At 44.3% G+C, this 20,345-nt stretch overlaps 1 protein-coding gene across 1 annotated transcript in view; it reads right to left on the minus strand.

Annotated features, from left to right (window-relative positions):
• The window catches only part of adgrd2 (adhesion G protein-coupled receptor D2), a 201,041-nt gene that overhangs the window by 122,601 nt on the left and 58,095 nt on the right, over positions 1 to 20,345 (minus strand). Inside the window, exons 19-20 of the mRNA XM_085965664.1 lie at positions 15,282 to 15,397; positions 5,405 to 5,525 (exon numbers count right to left, since the gene is read on the minus strand). Of these exons, the coding sequence (XP_085821790.1) occupies positions 5,405 to 5,525; positions 15,282 to 15,397 (237 nt within the window). The remainder of the gene's footprint in view (positions 1 to 5,404; positions 5,526 to 15,281; positions 15,398 to 20,345) is intronic.

Genomic DNA, 20,345 nt, shown 5'->3' on the forward strand with positions numbered 1-20,345 from the left:
TTAATTCACAGTCAATGCCAACGCACCATATATGACAGCTTGCTCACAATTCTATTTGTGAAGGTCAATCAAAGCCTGCACGAGAGTGTGACAATGTTGTGGTAATTCCCTCTAGTTCATAATTAAACCCTCTACTTAAAATAATCAGTGACTTACGTTTTCTGAGTGCCTTTAACCAGTCTAGGAGATGAGAAAAAATACTTCACTAGTTTGCCTTATTTCAAAGGCAGCTGTAAGGAGAGACAGTGCTATTTTCTCTAGACAGTCATTAGTTTGTTGGCAGGGGATGTTTAATAGACCAACATATCTCCTTTTTTTGGACTATGACAAGAAGCAGCAAGCCTGTTTGGCAAAGTAACATTTGATTCTCAATTTAAAGAACAGGGAGGCTGCTCTGGAACTACAAGTGCCCAAGTTCAAGAGTTTTTTAATGCTTTCCCCGAGTACTAAATTCACACCAGCAAAGCAATACTTGCTTTGTCATACCACAGTTAATTTTACATGTCCACATCCAGGAATGGAGGTGCCTAGATCACAGAAAGGACATATTGGTATTCAGGTGCACTTTGCCCATGATTTTCCCATCAATTAGACTTTTAAAATTACCTTTACTGTACTTACAACAATCAAACTAAATTTTAAAGATATATTCTGAAGATTATCCTGCTACTAAAGTGCTAGCTCACGCCATTAAAACAGCAACTTTTTTTTTTTAATTGAAATTTTTAGCACCAGTATGTGAAGTAGGTTTGTGCAATGTGAAACAGCTAAGAAATACAACATAGTAATGGACTTCCTCATTAACATTTAGCAGTAAATTTATTTGAAAATTTTAACTTCTGCGTTATATTACACTTTCTCCACCCACATGACAGATGTCACTGTTAAAGAAAGTGAATGCCATCTAAAGAGTAGGCCATGGAGGAGTTACTGAGCCCAGTGCTGTCAAGTGGAAAATACAGTCATTAACTCAGGATGCTTCACAGATCTTGTCATTTAAATTATGCATGTTAATTCAGTTCCTCAAACTGCTGGGCACAGGAACTCCTCCAACAAATTATCGGTCAATGATGTCATGTAGTCATCATTCACTCTTTAAATAAAGAACGGTTCTAAAATCAACAAAAGCAAGAAAGGAAAGGATACTAAAGTTAATCAAAATTACATGTTTCATTTTTTTTTTAAAGCGGTGCATTGCCCTACTGAGGTGAGAGAAACTACTTCAAGAGATTGACTTAAGTTTTCTAAAAAAAATATTGTACCCTCTAATGGATTGACATATCTTAACTGGAGGAAGCATTCAAGCTGGAGTTAAAATGTTATCAGTATGAGAAGCGAAGTGATTTATTACTATACTGTAGTAGATTTTTATGGGTACTGAATTGAAAGATTTATGAAAAAGACAATTTTCCAAATATTTTGTGATTATTAACATTCTGTCAGACTACTTATTTAGTTACTTTAACTACTTATCAAAAAAATTCTAGATAAGGTAAATTCATGAGTTTTAAGCGTTTTATGTAATCCGTGGTACACTTACCAGCATCTCATCTGTCCTATTAATCACTGTATTTTGTAACAGTGAGGTAATTGCTTTCGTGCTGTCATTCTTCTGGGAATTAATTAGCTTGTAAAATGTATTCCAATACAGGAAATACTAGAAATTTGTCTTGAGGATTGGACATCTACTGCATTGGATAGACTTTTGTAATTGATTTACGTAACCAATTATATGTGTTAGTATTGCTTTAAAAAAAGTTAACTCTTTCTCATCACATAATAAGATTCAAACAGCATCAAAACAATGAATGAATGAAAAAGTACACTTGCACTAGGAAAAGGACAAATTATAGGTAAGTGCGTAACTTTGTTTAAGAAGGTCAAAAAGGACATGAATTCTGTAAAGTTATAATTCCTCACTTCTCAGGACAAGGGCTCCTGCAGTCCCGTCAAAGCACTGTATCATTTTGAGTGTTCGACGGAGTGTAGCCATAGCAGCACTAAGATCAGACAGCCTTGCGTGTTGCACTGGAAAGCTGGATTCATATTTCAAGCTGGCAACACAACAAATTTTAAAACTTAATTTTACCCTTTAACAAAGATTAAAGATGTGATGATGCTGTTTTATAGCTCCGAGGTATATATAGCCCCAAAATGACCAGACTCTGGTACGGACCCTCGCTTGGCAGGAGCGTAGATTGGAGAATCAGGAGCGGAGGTCAGCACAACTGATTTATGGTGCTCCTGATTTTTCGACCATTCAAGTCAACAGTGGTTAGATCAGTTGCTGCAAATTGGGTGCGTGGACCTCTACGTCCGATTACCCAATTACCCTCTTGTCAAGTGAGAGTTCATGCCAAGAGTCTTGTAATTTAGAGGCCTATTTGGTTCTAGATTTTAATGAATTTTCAGCTACTACAAGTTAATTCAAACAGTGATTGTTGTATTGTTTGAAATTCAACACTGTATCAAGCACCAATTTGTATAATTTCTTAAAAGGATAAAAATACATTTAAAAGTTATAGAAACATAGAAGATAGGAGCAGGAGTAGGCCATTCGACCCTCGAGCCTGTTCCACCATTCAATGAGATCATGGCTGATCATCCAAATTCAGTACCCTGTCCCTGCCTTCTCCCCATATCCCTTGATCCCGTTAGCCTTAAGAAATATATCTAACTCCTTCTTGAATATATTTAATAAGTTGGCCTCAACTGCCTTCTGTGGTAGAGAATTCCACAAGTTCACCACTCTCTGGGTGAAGAAATTCCTCCTCATCTCAGTCCTAAATGGCTTACCCCTTATCCTTAGACTGTGACCCCTGGTTCTGGACTCCCCCGCCATCGGGAACATCCTTCCTGCATCTAGTCTGTCTAGTCCTGTTAGAATTTTATAAGTTTCAATGAGATCCCCTCACATTCTTCTAAACTCTAGCAAATATAAGCCTAATCGACCCAATCTCTCTTCATACGTCATTCCTGCCATCCCAGGTATCAGTCTGGTGAATCTTCGCTGCACTCCCTCCATGGCAAGAACATCCTTCCTCAGATAAGGTGACCAAAACCGCACACAATACTCAAGGTGTGGTCTCACCAAGGCCCTGTACAACTGCAGCAAGACATCCTTGCTCCTGTACTCAAATCCTCTCGCTATGAAGGCCAACATACCATTTGCCTTCTTAACCGCCTGCTGCACCTGCATGCTTACCTTCAGCGACTGGTGCACAAGGACACCTCGTTGCACAAGGCACAAGGACATCTCGTTGCACTTCCCCTTCTCCCAATCTATTGCCGTTCAGATAATAATCTGCCTTCCTGTTTTTGCCACCAAAGTGGATAACCTCGCATTTATCCACATTATACTGCATCTGCCATGCATCTGCCCAATCACCCAACCTGTCTAAATCATACTGGAGTTTCTCTGCATCCTCCTCACAGTACACACACCCACCCAGCTTTGTGTCGTCTGCAAACTTGGAGATATTACATCTAGTTCCCTCGTCTAGATCATTAATATATATTGTGAATAGCTGGGGTCCTAGCACCGATCCCTGCAGTGCCCCACTAGTCACTGCCTGCCACTCGGAAAAAGATCAGTTTATTCCAACTCTTTGCTTCCTGTCTGCCAACCAGTTCTTTATCCAAGTCAGTACCTTGCCCCCAATCCCATGTGCCTTAACTTTACACGCTAATCTCTTATGCGGGACCTTATCGAAAGCCTTCTGAAAGTCCAAATACACCACATCCACTGGTTCTCCCTTATCTATTTTACCAGTTACATCCTCAAAAAATTCCAGTAGATTAGTCAAGCGTGATTTACCTTTTGTAAATCTATGTTGACTTTGTCCGATCCTGTCACTGTTTTCCAAGTGCTCTGCTATTACATCTTTTATAATGGACTCTAGCATTTTCCCAACTACCGATGTCAGGCTTACCGGTCTATAATTCCCCGTTTTCTCTCGACCACCTTTTTTAAATAGTGGGGTAACATTAGCTACCCTCCAATCCATGGGAACTATTCCAGAATCTATAGAATTTTGGAAGATGACCAGCAATGCATCTACTATTTCTAGGGCCACTTCCTTAAGTACCCTAGGATGTAAATTATCAGGCCCTGGGGATTTATCGGCCTTCAATCCCATCAATTTTCCTAACACCATTTCCCTACAAATACTGATTTCATTCAGTTCCTCCCTCTCATTAGACCCTATGTTCCCCGACATCTCTGGAAGGTTATTTGTGTCCTCCTTTGTGAAGATAGAACCAAAATATATGTATTTAATTGATCTGCCATTTCTTTGTTCCCCATTATAAATTCCCCTGATTCTGACTGCAAGGGACCTACGCTTGACTTCACCAATCTTTTTCTCTTCACATATCTATAGAAGCTTTTACAGTTATATATCATGCATATGCAAGCTACAAATCAAAGATGAGATATCAATGTTAAAACATGTTGTGTACAATCTATGTCAGGTTTTCTAGTGGCTTGAACTAAATTAAGTGCTAGGTAAGTAATGGATTTTGGTTAACAGTTTACTGCAGTATATTGTTTGAAATGGACTTTCCAAAATGATCCATAATCTAGACAAGTTGGGTTTTCACAAATAAACCAAAAGTAGCACTAATTGGGTCATTTGTGTCAGCCGTGGCTCTGTAGTAGTTCTCTTGCCTCTGAGTCAGAAGGTCGTGGGTTCAAGTGCCACGCCAGAGACAAACACATCATCTAGACTGGCACCTCAGTGCAGTAATGAGGGAGTGCTGAACTGTCGGAGGTGCCGTCTTTCGAATGAGATGTTAACCCCGTGTGCCCTCTCAGCAATGTTCCCTTTAAGCTGTGCGGCTGCGCAGCGCTCCAGGGAACCCGTGCAGCTGGCTTTTCAATGCAAAAGCCCCGCAAAACTTACAGGGAGCATTGCCTCTCAGGTGGGCATAAAAGATCCCACAGCACTTTTCGAATAAGAGCAGGAGCGTTCTCCTGGTGTCCTGGTCAATATTTATCGCTCAACCAAACCCCAAAACAGATGATCTTGTCATTTATATGAATGCTGTGCATAAATTAGCTGCTGCATTTACTACAACAGTGACTACACTTCAAAAGTACTTCATTGGTTATAAAGCCCTTTGGGACATCCTGAGGTCATGAAAGGCGCTATATAAATAAAAGAAGTTTGTCCTTTCTTTCTATTTTGGGATCCAAAACACAATTTTAGCACAAAGTGACTCTAAACAAATCAGGCAGTTAATCACCAATGGCCATGACTAAGCTATGAAATTAATTTAAAGATTCCTAACACAATACTTCATTCTTATAGGATAAATGAAATATAGCTTGACTTCATCTCAAACTTTCTGGATGAATGGAGTATATATTTAAGTACGTACAAAGGAAATTGTGCACACTTACCTGGAAGGAATTAAGCACAACAAAGATATATGCAAGAACAATATTGAGGTGGACCAAGACCCCACAAAACCAGGTCAGACCCAAAACCGGCAAAAGAATCACCACTGGCTTGATAGCTGCCCTGTAAACAAAAGAAACATTGCAAAGAAAACTTGTCACATATTATATACAGGATAAAGTGAACCGTAATCTAAATATAGTAATATGGGCAAACATTGAGAAAATATTGGCGCCCCAATTTTCTGAGGTCCCACTAGTGGCATGTGGCATCTCTATAGCAGCGGAAACTTGGGTGCACAAACCAAATCACTCCAGGCTGCATTTTCTGGAGTGGTATTTTGACAGAAAGATCAAGACTTCACTACCAGCATGTGTAGGCCTGCTTAAGATGGTAACAGTGTGCTGATCATATCATTAAACAGAGTGTATCGGTTGTCTTGGGAACTGAGCTGCTTAAGTAGGCTTCTTAAAGATAGATTACAATTTTCAATTGTTGGAATTTTTAAAAATATTTTATTTTGTTGGATGCATTTATTGGTTTTTCTGCGTCATCTTTGCATTTTTGTTTTTTTTTCTTGCCAGTACTTTCATTATTCTTCATTGCTGCTGCCATTGAAATTGTACCATACACACCAATAACAATGGGTATTTCATTGGGGGTTCCATCACAAAGTAAGATTGAGACAAAGAAGAGGGATTTGAGAGCCCAATAAATGCAGGTGCAATGACACTGCTTTGAGAGGCACAGGCGCCTGGACATGTCAGAGGAGATCTGCCTTCACCACCTCTGCTTCACAAGAGAGTTTGTACCATTTGCTGCAAGGTGACCTGCAGACATCTGGAATAGGAATGGCTCCTCCCAAAGAAGAGGTTTGCACAGCATGAAGTAGATCGCAGTAAACCATGTGCTGTTACTATTCACCATGAAACAGTTGTGCCGTTTTCCCCTCAGATGCCCATAACTGCTGTCAGCACATTAAGTAACCTTGACTGATGAACTTAATTGATTGAATTAATGCTGTGTTGATGTTCACTAAAGCAGAGCAGCAAATGGAGCCATGTTGCTGCTGGGAACGTTCAAATTGGCATACTTTCCAAATTAGACTGCATAGAAGCAGGAAAAGTACAAAATTAAAATTGATCAATACATCGTTAGAGAATACATGTGACCGATCAAAGCACTGGGAGGCCGACAGGTTCTCGGTCTACAATACATGTGATGGCCACTGTATTGGTAATATGATGAGAAAGGGTTGGTAAGAAGGCTATCAGATGTGGCCGGATTTCCTCCAAAAGCAACACAAGAGCATTGTAGCCAAATTAATTGAACTCAATTCTTGGAAGTAAAACAGTCAAGCACTAAAAGACACGGATCATCACAACAAGAACAGCTCAGATTGATTCTGAGTAAGACCAGAGACACACAGGATGGGATGGAAATGACCACAACTTAGGGGATGACAATACATTTATAACAACAGAAAGATTAGATCATTTGGCAGGTTTTATTAATTTTATATGGTGTCAGCCATGGCTCAGTTGGTAGCATTCTCTTCTCCGAGTCAGAAGGTTGTGAGTTCAAGCCCCACTCCAGAGACTTGAGCACAAAATCTGGGCTGACGCTCCAGTGCAGTGCTGAGGGAGTTACTGCACTGTCGGAGGTGCCGTCTTTCGGATGAGACGTTAAATCGAGGCCCCGTCTGCCCCCTCAGATAGACGTAAAAGATCCCACAGCACTATTCAAAGAAGAGCAAGGAAGTTCTCCCGATGTCCTGGCCAATGTTTATCCCTCAACCAACATCATTGAAAAAGGATTATCTGCTCATTATCGCATTGCTGTTTGTGGGAGCTTGCTGTGCACAGATTGGCTACCGCGTTTCCTCTATTACAACAGTGACTACACTTCAAAAGTACTTCATTGGCTGTAAAGTGCTTTGGGATGCCAGAGGTCATGAAAGGCACTATATAAATGCAAGACTTTCTTTAATTAACTAGTCACAATAACCTTGATTAAGCTAGCATTTCAGGTGGTAGCAGTACAGCAAGGTGGCCCTGAATCCTACATTAAGTTGAAGATTGTGAATCACACATTAAATGTAATTCAGTCGCATTCATTATAGATCTGTTTTGTTGTTAAAGTGTCAAAAAATGACTAATTTCCTCCTCTAATTCAATTTGAAGGAAGTTTCACAATAAAATTAATTTAAAACAAAGCTAAATATAGCAAAGCAATATTTTGACAACAGGTTGGTTGCCTGAAATTAAAACATTATGGGGTAGATTTTAACTTTCACCAGTGGGTAGAAAACTGGCGGTAGTGGTTTGGCCGCCTGTTATACACCCCGCTCAATTCTCTTTTCCGTTGATTCCACCCGGTGGTGAAAGTTAAAATCTACCCCCATGGGGTTAATAATCTATTGGCTGTCTAACTTAGTTTAAAAGTGTTGTTAGGTTGCATTTTTCCACATGTTTAACAGGGTGGTAACAGTTTAATGTTGGTGGTTCAATAGGTGCAATTTGGCAAATTATTAGAAGAAGGTGATTCAAGTCTGGAGGTGACAAAGGCATAGGTGAGGGGTTCAGCAGCAGATGGACTGATTTTGGGGTGGGGGGGGGGGGCAAGCGATGTTACAGAGTTGGAAGTAGGCAGTCTTTGTGGTGGACAGGATATGAAAGGAGTTGAACATGAGGATGACTGTGATTGAATGGATAAGAGTGGAACCAAGTGAGGGTAGTCTAACTCAGCCGGAAAACAAAGAGGCATTGGAGGGGGAATGATGTGTCAAAGGCTGCCGTGAAATCAAGAAGGCTGAGGAAGGATAGTGCACCACGGTCACAGTCACAGAAGATGTCGTTAATGTTGACTCTATTTTCTCTCCACGGATGTTGCCTGGCCTGCTGAGTTTTTCCAGCATTTTCTGTTGTTATTTCAGATTTCCAGCATCTGCAGTATTTTGCTATCGTATGTCGTGAATGACTTTGACTAAGGCCGTTTCAGCACTATGGCAGGTGCAGAAACCTGATTGGAGAGGTTAAAAACACTGAATTACGGGAAAGATGGACATGGATTTGGAAGGTAGCAACACATTCAAGGATTCCCTGTGCAGGCATCATACGTAACAGCCACTGTACATCAAAAATAATTAATTGAAACATTTTGGCATATTATGCTGCTGTATAAATGCAAATATTATTTATCTAGATCAATACAGAGAGAACGCAAATGTGTATTCAAATGCAGGTTTACATGCTACAAATTCACTTTACAGCGCATTACTCAATGCATATGGATATAAATGCAGTACAGAACTGTACCAGGCAATACACTCTGCACATAAATGAAGTAAGGCAATGTAGTGGGTACATGTCCAAGTACACGTTTGGCGTTGAGCGCCTTCACCCGCCATCAGCACAAAATTAGGGAATCGTGCCGGGTTGCCCTGGTTTTCCAATAGGTGCCTGCAGCAGGCGAGGTTCTTGCCACCGCCGCGCACTCAGGCAATGTAGGTTATAATGTAGTCAGAATAAGAATCCCGAGAAGAAGAAAAAAAATGGTCATGCTGGACTGAACATTCCGGAAGCAGTTACAGCTCCACCCAGCAGGGTGAGCAGCTGCCCTGCTGAACAGTCCACTATGCATGAACTGAGTTTATCGGAATAGATAATTGGGTAGATATTGCTCCTCGTCACGCTTGGGTTTCCTGGTGGAAAACAGGGTCAAAACGAACGGGGCGCAACGGCCCATGCATGACCTGCACCCGCATTCCAAACGCCACCATACTGATAAAGGCGGCTTTGCAGGCGGCCGCTCACAACAGGTCCCTTACATATGGAAAAGAGGAGGCTAATGCCCGTTCTGGCTCCCTTGCAGAGATTGGTTGGGTTTGAGCGGAGCAGGTGCCGGGCCTGCTCCATTCGAGAATCTTCAGACGCTGCAGTCTGAGCCGCCGCCCAACGACAGGTACCTTTAAACTAAAAATACATTCCTGTGGAGCCAAGGAGAAGCAGGAGTGCTCCCCTCAACTTCACAGTCCTCGTAATCAACCCTCCTCCGCCACTGCTGATCCAACCTGCCTCCCGGGACTTACCTTACGGTCACTGCTGGCGAGGCAAGTGGCCTGATATTCAACAATCTATATATATAAATCGGTACATCTGTCCTTCTGTCATCGCGTGTGCGTCTGGCGGGCTATGCACTCGAAAGTTACAGGGCGTACCTACGCGCGCGCTGCCTCCAAAGAAAGCTTGTGCTTCCGAGACGGTTTTAAGCGTATTTACGTTTCGGCCAGGCTAAAATCGCGCCCGCGGTATCCGAAAAACCTTCAACATTCCGCTCATTAACATCTCATTATCCGCTCATTAGCGACAGAGTGACCGAGGTCGACCAATCGTACGGCGGCTTGCTGCCGCGTGCGGCCGGGCCCTCCTACGGTCGAGTGACGGGACGATTGGCCAATCCTACGCTTTGGTGACCTGACGGTCAACCAATCGGTGCGTGTGTGGGCGGGCCTTATCGTTCTGAACCGAGGTGAGTCGCCGCCATCTTGCTTCCATTCTTTTTCCTGCTTTCTGCGTCTTTCTTTTCAAATATACATTTCCACCAAAATAAAATTGAATTTATTAAATTGTTTTTTAAAAAATCACTCATTTGTAAATATTTTCTCTAACCTGAACATTCTTTTTCCTACCTTTCCCCGTTTTTTTCTTAGGCCTGAAAGCCTGCGCCTTTCTTGCCCAGCCACGCCCGAGCTAGGTGATTGGGCTTCTGCTAAGCTCCTCACACCCCCCACCAGTGTCACGTTACCCAGGGCAACGGCGTCAGCCACGAGGGTCAGGGTGCGTGCACAGCAGCAGCAGGTGAGACGCGGCGTCTCTGTTCCGCGCTTGGCTCGGGCGGGGGGGGGGGGGGGGGGGGCTCTCGACAGTGCTCTCGGCCTTGGTGAGTGTTCCGCGCTCGGCTCGGGCGGGGGGCGGGGCTCGGACAGCGGGGCGGCTGGGGCTTGGAGAGCAGGGCTCTCGAGAGTGCGGGGCGGGGGCTCCGAGAGCGGCCCCTTCCCCCCCCGCCCCCGCCTTGCGCCCCCCCCTTCCCCCCCCGCGCCCCCTCTCCCCCCGCCCCTTCCCCCCCGCCCTCCCTTCCCCCCCACCCGCCGCCCTCTCTCTTCCCCCCAGTCGCCCTCTCTCTTCCCCCCAGTCGCCCTCTCTCTTCCCCCCAGTCGCCCTCTCTCTTCCCCCCAGTCGCCCTCTCTCTTCCCCCCAGTCGCCCTCTCTCTTCCCCCCAGTCGCCCTCTCTCTTCCCCCCAGTCGCCCTCTCTCTTCCCCCCCAGTCGCCCTCTCTCTTCCCCCCCAGTCGCCCTCTCTCTTCCCCCCCAGTCGCCCTCTCTCTTCCCCCCCAGTCGCCCTCTCTCTTCCCCCCCAGTCGCCCTCTCTCTTCCCCCCCAGTCGCCCTCTCTCTTCCCCCCAGTCGCCCTCTCTCTTCCCCCAGTCGCTCTCTCTCTTCCCCCCAGTCGCTCTCTCTCTTCCCCCCAGTCGCTCTCTCTCTTCCCCCCAGTCGCTCTCTCTCTTCCCCCCAGTCGCTCTCTCTCTTCCCCCCAGTCGCTCTCTCTCTTCCCCCCAGTCGCTCTCTCTCTTCCCCCCAGTCGCTCTCTCTCTTCCCCCCAGTCGCTCTCTCTCTTCCCCCCAGTCGCTCTCTCTCTTCCCCCCAGTCGCTCTCTCTCTTCCCCCCAGTCGCTCTCTCTCTTCCCCCCAGTCGCTCTCTCTCTTCCCCCCAGTCGCTCTCTCTCTTCCCCCCAGTCGCTCTCTCTCTTCCCCCCAGTCGCTCTCTCTCTTCCCCCCAGTCGCTCTCTCTCTTCCCCCCAGTCGCTCTCTCTCTCTCTTCCAACAACATGCCCTCGAAAAAGCCTCGGCACCGCCGGGCACTTCAGCTAGTATAAAATAGATGAGCCGTCTGCGGAGGCGTGACAAACATCGGCAGCTCGCGCAAAAAATGTTAATGAGACCCGAGGACCAATTTCGGCCAGTTTCCCTACCGGATGCCTGGTCTATATGGGCAAGTTGCATTCTGAGGGCGGATCCTCACATGAATTTGTGAAATTCAGAGTGGAACCCGATTTAAATCATTTATGTATTGGTTTTGCCTGCTTGTAGTGCAGATACCCTGCTCCCCACCCCCAAATTTAGCATCAGAAATTGGGCATGGCGCAAAGTTAAAGGCCCGATTTTCCAACTCCTGCCTGCTATGAGCAAGGCACTGCACTGCCAGTGGAGCCTTGCAAAAAAAAAAAGTGCTATTATATCATGGAATAATTTTACAGCTTACAAAAGATATAGTGACAATAATGGGTACTACCAGAGGACAAGCACATGAACATTTCATGCTTCATGTTCAGATGAATTGCGCCAACCAACTAGGTTGGTTCTTTTAATATTACATTTGCACTCAATTACAGAAGTATTGCATCTTCAAACATAATGGCCCGGATTTTGCAGTCAGCGGTGAACCAACGGTTTCATTATGCTCACAGCTGCCCAGACTTTTCGTGGGCTGCTGAGCGGCAACTTACTGCCATCAGACGTCTGAAACAGCCTGGCGCCCTCTACAGGGGATCTGGGGCCTGTGTGAACAGGGCAAGCAACAGCCCCCAACCAATCAAACTGAAGAATCCTTACTGAGGTATGCAGAGTCTAAGCCAGGAAGTGTAAATTAGAATATTTAATTCAATGCAAAATCATGTAGAGAAAGCAAAATAGAGAGGGAAAGGAAGATGAGATTAAGAAAGAGATAAAAGAGACAAAGAAAAAAAACTTTTTTTTTTTTTTAAACCGCCAACAATAATTAAAATCTGAAGGAATGAGACTCCACACTTGTAAAAGTTAATTTTCAGTGCCAGAGAGGTTGTTTGGCAGTAATTAAGACGTATCACACGGTTAAAAATTCACTTACACTTGAATGGACAAGCTCTAACATTTTCTGACGTGTTTAGTGGGTAACTAGTCGGTAAGGTGCGCCCTTACATGTATTTCAATGCCGAGTCTATCGGGCAGGTACCGGTATAGTGCAGATTGTGGAGGAGCAGGGTAAATCAGACAGCAACTTCCGGATTTCCTCATTTTACTGCGCATGTGGGACAACAGAGGTTGCTGTCCGATTTATACCATAATAATGGTGAGCACTGATAGTCCCCTCGTTAGTCCTACCACAAAATCCGGGCCAGTGTGTGCCCAGTGGTTTTCACTGAATGAAGTAAGGACTAAAACAGAGAGAGGAATGAACTTTCAACGCTAACTGTGGGTGGAATGTTAAAGCATCTCAGGCAAGTATCTATATTTGACATGCGACTTGCTTGATGATAATCCATGATAAGCAAATGTAGGTTATATATATATATATATAAATATAAATAAAAATAATAAAATTGCATTGTTGCAAATTCTTACAAATAACAAGAACACAATGGGGAATAATTAGGAAATATCAACACATTGTGGAGGGTCACAATAAGCATCCTACCACATGCAGTAGCTGAGGCGAATATCATAGATGCCTTTAAGGAGGAGCTAAATAAGTACATGAGGGAGAAAGGAATAGAAAGATATGCAGATAGGATTGGATGAAGTAGGAGGAAGCTTGTGTGGAGCATAAACACTGGCATAGACCAACTGGGCCGAATAGACCGTTTCTGTGCTGTAAATTCTATGTAAATCTCTGAGTGAAATAAGAATGATGTAGGGAATCCCTCCACAAAGAATATTCGGGAGCATTGTTGCAAGAAATCAGCAGCAGGGAAATCTTCACAAATATTGGGAACACTGCATCAAGTCACTGCTGGGAATGAGTACCAAATGGATCCCCACAAGCAATAAGAGCAATGTGTTATGGTAAATTGATATGAAAAACAAAAATATCTCAGTAAATCAAGTGAATAATAAAAAGCATTGCTGTGAAGCCCCGTCAGTAAATGAAACATTAGGGTGTGATGCTTAAGTAAAAACCTTAAACAAGCAAAACTCACACTGGCAAAACCTTGTGAGATACGACCACGGCAAATTAATCTTTGCAAGAAACCAGGGTCACACTAAATCATGTTAAGGAGCAGTAGCATTGTTAATATTGTGCAAGACTACTGTGAGATCTCAAGCTACTACAGTCATTTGCTTTCAAAATTGAGAATGTCATGGTGAGTTGTGATTAATTCTTGAAAGACACAAGAGTCTCACTGACTCAAAGTGAATCCGAGCCATGAAAGAGGTACATTGAATCCCTCTGGGAAACTAGTGTTTCTATGAGACATAGCAAGAAACAAAGAGTGTCTGAACTAGTCAGATTGCTGGAAAAGTATCTGACTCAACACAAGAGACTAGAATATTCGCTGAATCACTGCACTGAACACAAACATTTCCACAGAAACTTACCTTTACTTAGTGCTTTTCATGCAGCAAAACGCCTGACCTGGAGGGTGGACACCAAGCAGAAAGTGGAGAGAAATGAGCCAAGACAGATACAAAGAGGAACATTTTCAGCAGAGAGTGGGAAGCACAGAGGGTTCGGTAGAGTTCCAGAGTGCAGGGCGTGGCGGTTGAAGGCACTGGCACCAATGGTGAAGTGGAGGGGGAAGAGAAGGGAGCGCACAATAGACCAAAACTGAAAGAGCAGAGATGTGTGCTGGGATGTAGGACTGGAGAAGATTGCAGAGGTAGTGTGGAGCATGGCCATAGACACATTTGAAGACAACAAATCTGAAGTTGATGCACTGGGCAACAGGGAGGCAGTGCAGTTGGGCAAATGCAAGGATGATGGGTGTGACGAACGTGGTGTAGGGCAGGATACAGGCCACTGCGTTACCTGTACATTCTTTGGGTGAGGAGGCAATATTGTGCGTGGTGCACCCTCCTTAAATACTGCCGCAGCACTCTTCTTTTCTCCATTCTCTTCTGCTCCTCCTCCGTGATACTGGCATTAAAAAGGTATGTCTGGTCACTGTGTGGGGGGAGTGATCAAAATCTCCCAATGGTCTCACTCCCACAGGTTGTCAGAAGCTGTCTTGACCCCAAAAAAAAAAACTGCTCAAAAAAGTCATTCCCAGGTTTAGTAACCGCTGCTCAAACTTTCAGTGGCCTTTAGGCTCAAAAACTCCTCACTTCTGCCAATCACAGCCGATCCTGGCCTTAAATTTCTCTTCTTACTAACCCCAGTGCATTGCGAGGGCAAAACCAGGAAATTCCCAAGCTACCGCACCACTAATCCTCATTATAATGTATGGTAATTAGGTGCCTGGTGTTTTAACGAATGGGTCATAAAAAGGGCCGAATCATGTTTGAAAATTCGGCTGCTCTGTTTTGGGGCTGAAAACTGGCGTAAGTAGCTTCTGTCCCAATTTGCTGGCCGGCCAAATGAGGTTGCCCCAAGTTTAGGTTTCAGAAATGCAAAAAATAGCGTGGGATTTCAGGGCCATATTTAACATTGGTATCTAGCTCAAGGATAGACCGATAGATAGGCTTGTGTACCATTTCTGGTGACCAGTTGCGGAACAGTGCTTGGTTTAGAAGAAATCTGGAAGTTCAGAAGCTTATTTTAAATCTGCAGCTTCACCGGAGGCTCATTTTCTACTGGTAGAAAATTCACATGGTCGCTTCAGGTAAATCATGCTTCAAAGCATGATCTTGGATCATTTACCATTTCTGGCTTGTATTTATTGATTAGAATTAATATAGTAAACACTGATAAAACTATCAGTGCCTTTTATAGTGTACTTTTATAATGAGTCCAAGTGCAACTTAACTGTCCTTAGATTGCTATGGTACATTAGCAAAACATGGGCTACTTTTCTCCTGGTACCATCTACATAGTACAGCAGCAGCTGTGGATTTTGTTATGACTCACCATGTCTGGGAATAAACACGTTGTGCCAGGCTGCTGTCTGATGCCAACATCATGGAGCGTCGTTGTGAACTTGCAACTGTAATCATCACCACACGACAAAGCACAAGTGTATTGATCTGCAATGCAAAAAAAGAATTTGCCCATTTTACACCAACACTGCTGTAGCCTATAGGTGAAAGTCAGTAACAATGTACGCATAGCACCTTTAATGTACTGAATTGTTTCAAGGTGCTTCACCTACCAGGAACTGGGAGCAGAGTTAGGGAGGTGAACAAAAGCAAGGTGTAAAAGGTAGGTACAAAATAAATATACATAAATCCAAAAACGGGCAATTCAGCAATCCTGGCTAAACCTAAATGTGCACTGGGATTGATGCAATCTCTCAGGACTTTACACAAGAGTGACCAGCTGACTATGCCTGATTCTATAGTGTCAGCTTATGAATTCAATTAGAATAGTCTCCCTGCACATCAAGTGGGTAGAAGTTATGATGCAGCTATACAAAACCCTGATTAGACCACACCTGGGCATCACACCTTAGGAAGGATATATTGGCCTTGGAGGGAGTGCAGCGTAGGTTTACCAGAATGATACCTGGACTTCAAGGGTTAAATTACGAGGAAAGATTACACAAATTAGGGTTGTATTCCCTAGAAGTTAGAAGGTTAAGGGGTGATCTGACCGAAGTTTTCAAGATATTAAGGGGAACAGATAGGGTAGATATTTCTGCTGGTTGGGGATTCTAGGACTAGGGGGCATGGTCTAAAATTTAGAGCCAGACCTTTCAGGAGTGAAATTAGAAAACAATTCTACACACAAAGGGTGGTAGCAGTTTGGAACTCTCTTCCGCAAATGGCAATTGATGCCAGATCAATTGTTAATTTTAAATCGGAGATTGATAGCTTTTTGTTAACTAAAGGTATCAAGGGATATGGGCCAAAGGCAGGTATATGGAGTTAGGTCGCAGATCAGCCATGATCTCATTGAATGGCAGAACAGGCTTGAGGAGCTCAATGGCCTACTCCTGTTCCTATTTGTACAGATTCAGGGACAGCTATGATTGGCAAAGGGAAATAGAACATCTGGAGAGTAGCAGGCATTAAAGACCTGTTGCTTCCACTTAAATCTAGTCTGCTTTATTAGCGAAAAATTTGTAAACACAGGAATGGAAGGTGGACAAGGGAACATGGACAGAACTGCTCACTGTGAAGATGACCTGAATGTTTTCCTGGAGGAGGTGTAGCAGAGAATAGTAACCATATATGGGCTGAGGGGAACCCTCCTCTGCACCCCAATGTACAGCAAGCACAGTAATCAACAATGTCTACCACATACATAGGTTATGGGAGTAGATGAGAAAAAAAGTTTTCTGGCCTGCGGAAAAATGCCATGGTAATGCTGACCAGAATTTGTCAACTGTAGCTAAGTGTATGGCTATTGCATACATGCCAAAAACACTGTACTACTAACCTGGTGCAGGATAAGTGGAGGAGTATGGGAAGTACTGACACTCAGATGTTTCACACCTCCACTTCCATGACCAGATTTCTGCAGGGCAAATTTTGTGCCTGGCACCCAAAAATGCTTCCAATATCATACATAACTATTGCACTTTGTGGCCTCAAATCAAACTGGCACTTGAAACTATTTGCACAAATGCCGTGATTGCAGCTGTCGAAACCTGGAGCCTAAATTTACACAAATCTCTCAGTTCTGGATTGGACAGGCTAGGATATAGGGTTGAGAGAACCTTAATAGCATACTCCTCCTTGGTGGCCAATAGTCTGTTTTCGTGCAAATCCCTAGTTGTCCTGAAGGAATGCCCAGCATCCTGGGCATGGCAGGCAGAAGCAGAGATGAGGCATATACCACGGTGGGTTATGCTATATCTTTCCAATCAGCCTAGTCGCCTCAAAGGGCTCAAGAAGTGTCAGGTAGCAGGTCAGGAGCATCCAGCCAGCCAGCAGAGGAATCAAAGTGCCAGCAGTAGTTGCTGGGCCATATCATAAACCAGGACAAAGTCTAAAATTTAGAGCCAGACCTTTCAGGAGTGAAATTAGGAAACAATTCTACACACAAAGGGTGGTAGAAGTTTGGAACTCTCTTCCGCAAATGGCAATTGATGCTAGAACAATTGTTAATTTTAAATCGGAGATTGATAGCTTTTTGTTAACTAAAGGTATCAAGCGATATGGGCCAAAGGCAGGTCACAGATCAGCCATGATCTCATTGAATGGCAGAACAGGCTTGAGGAGCTCAATGGCCTACTCCTGTTCCTATTTGTACAGATTCAGGGACAGCTATGATTGGCCAGGGGAAATAGAACATCTGGACAGTAGCAGATGTTAAAGGCCTGTTGCTTCCACTTAAATCTAGTGAAAAATTTGTAAACGCAGGAATGGAAGGTGGACAAGGGAACATGGACAGAACTGCTCACTGTGAAGACGACCTGAATGTTTTCCTGGAGGAGGTGTAGCAGAGAATGGTAACCATATATGGGCTGAGGGGAACCCTCCGCTGCACTCCAATGTACAGCAAGCACAGTAGTCAACAATGTCTACCACATACATAGGTTATGGGAGTAACCATGTTGGTGACTGGACAGACCTGATAGCTAGAAATGTAATGTTGTCACGGCCAGAGATGGCGCTGTCCCTGTGGTGGAAGTTATCTGGAGGCTGGGCTTCAGGAGACAACATAACTCAGTGTATGCCTCCCTTGTGAAAAAGCATAGACAATGAAGTCATGTCTCTTTGGCATGCTGAGATAGGTGTGGCCAGGCCTGATCATGTAATTCCTGGGACAATGGCAAGTGGGTGCCAGATGCTACAGGTACAATCATGCCTGCCTTTCTTCCTGTGGTGTATGTGCCTTTAAGAGCCCCCTGTGTACTGTAATGCCGGTAATGGCCACTCGGGCTATATAAGCCTGTATATTGTCTTGTATCTGTTAGTTCACCTCCAGACTTTGTTCAGTAAACACCTGTGAAACCAACTCCTGCCTTCCGTGTCTCCATTAACACACGGATACAACAGTGGCGACGAATTGGAAACGGACTTACCTGCAATTTGGCAGCACCTCAAGGAGATCGATTCCTCAGACAAAAGTCGAAGAAAAGCAAGAAAGAAAAAAAAAAACTGTGGTTTCACCAGCTAGCCGAGCTGGTGGCAGGTACTGCAATAATCCTTCCTGGGCGGCGGGCTGGGACTCCATCGGCTGGCTCTGCAGCGGGGCCGAGCAGCGAAAGCGGAGGCAAACAGAGAAAGAGGGGGGGAGCACTCGGGAGACGGCCGGCGCTGCAAAGCAGGTCGGCGTTCGGACCAAGCAGAGGGAGGGAAAAGTCCCAGAGAGTCCGGCGGGAACGAATCTCCACCTGTAAATAAAAACCGCGGAAAACAGCGTTGTCAGCAGCAGCAGCGGCGGGAAAGCGCGGGAAGCGCCATTTTTTTCTGCAGGGAAGAAAGGAAAGCGCGGGAGGCGCCATTTTTTTTTCAGGATGCCTAAGGCTGGCAATATTAATGCTTTCGATAACGATATAGAGGATTGGACCACATATGTGGAAAGAGTGGAGGTATATTGCACAGCAAATGAAATAGAAAATGATAAAAAGGCATCAGTACTTCTAAATCTAATGGGCGCAAGGACATACGGGCTGTTACGAAACTTAATCACTCCAGCCAAACTAAAGGACAAGAATTTTAAGGAGATTGTTGATACCCTACAGGAGCACTTAAACCCAACACCGCTGCTGATAGCGGAACGATTCAAATTCTTCAAGAGGAATCAGCACAAGAATGAAAGTAACGCTGATTACCTCACCGAATTAAGGAAGCTATCAAAGTACTGCCAATTCGGGGCAGGACTGGCAGATTCTCTTAGGAGACCGCAGACGAATTTGTCTCGAAGTGAAGGAACACAGAAAAGGCTACTTTCTGAGAAAGATTTGACACTGGACAAGGTTTTCAGTATGGCTGTATCATACGAAGCAGCCACAAGAGGAGCTGCAGAGATACAGCAAAAGCCACAGGACTTCGGCACCCATGAAATGACACAGGGTTGAGAGAGATGTTATCGCTGCGGCAGATCCACCCATGACCAGAGGGACTGCTGGTTCAAGGACAAAGCATGCAGGCAATGCGGAAAGATTGGACACATTGCACGTGTATGCCGATCTGGACACAAAAAATCCACGGACAGGAAAAAAATCAATAAGGAAAAGTACAGAAAGGTACAAATGATGACGAACAGTAGCTCCGAAGACCAGAAGAGCGATAGCGACTCCGGAAACAAGAGACTAAGCTGTCTCAAATTACATAATGTAATTGCCAAAGAAGATTACCAGACCATTTGGGTTACCCTCACGATAGCGGGGTCCCCAGTTAAAATGGAGCTAGATACAGGATCAGCTCTGACCGTCATAAGTCGACAGGATTACGAGCGGCTATTTCCGTATATACCTTTGAAAGACACATCCATTATCTTGAAAACATATACGGGGCAGAAAGTATACCCCAAAGGGAAAATAAGGGTGCCTGTTGTTTACAACGGCAAGGAAATACAGAAGTTGTATTTATACGTTCTGCAAGATGGTGGTCCACCGCTGTTGGGACGTGAATGGATCAGGAAGATACATTTAGACTGGCACTCCATTTCAGGCACTGACGGTGACCAGTAAGAAAAAAAATGATGATGACGTCATACCTGAACGATTAAAAGACATCTTGGCCAATGCCAAGGAAGTGTTTCAACAGAAACTAGGAACCTTGAAAGGCATCACCACCTCAATAAAAGTGGAAGATGCGGCAATTCCCAAGTTTTTTAAGGCAAGGCCGGTGCCATACGCAATTCGTCCAGCAGTTGAGGCAGAGCTGGAGAATTTGGAAAAGGCAGGCGTATTATCCAAGATAGATTGGAGCGAGTGGGCAACACCCGTCGTCCCGGTCATGAAGAAAACGTTGAATAATGATAAATCTGAAGAACAGAGAAAAATTCGCATCTGTGGGGACTTCAAGGTGACTGTAAACCCGGTCCTTCACACGGTACAGTATCCTCTTCCGAGGATAG

This window comes from Somniosus microcephalus, chromosome 23, assembly GCF_052327205.1.
Source record: "Somniosus microcephalus isolate GS21.2 chromosome 23, FLI_Smic_1.0, whole genome shotgun sequence".
NCBI classification, from domain to species: domain Eukaryota; kingdom Metazoa; phylum Chordata; class Chondrichthyes; order Squaliformes; family Somniosidae; genus Somniosus; species Somniosus microcephalus.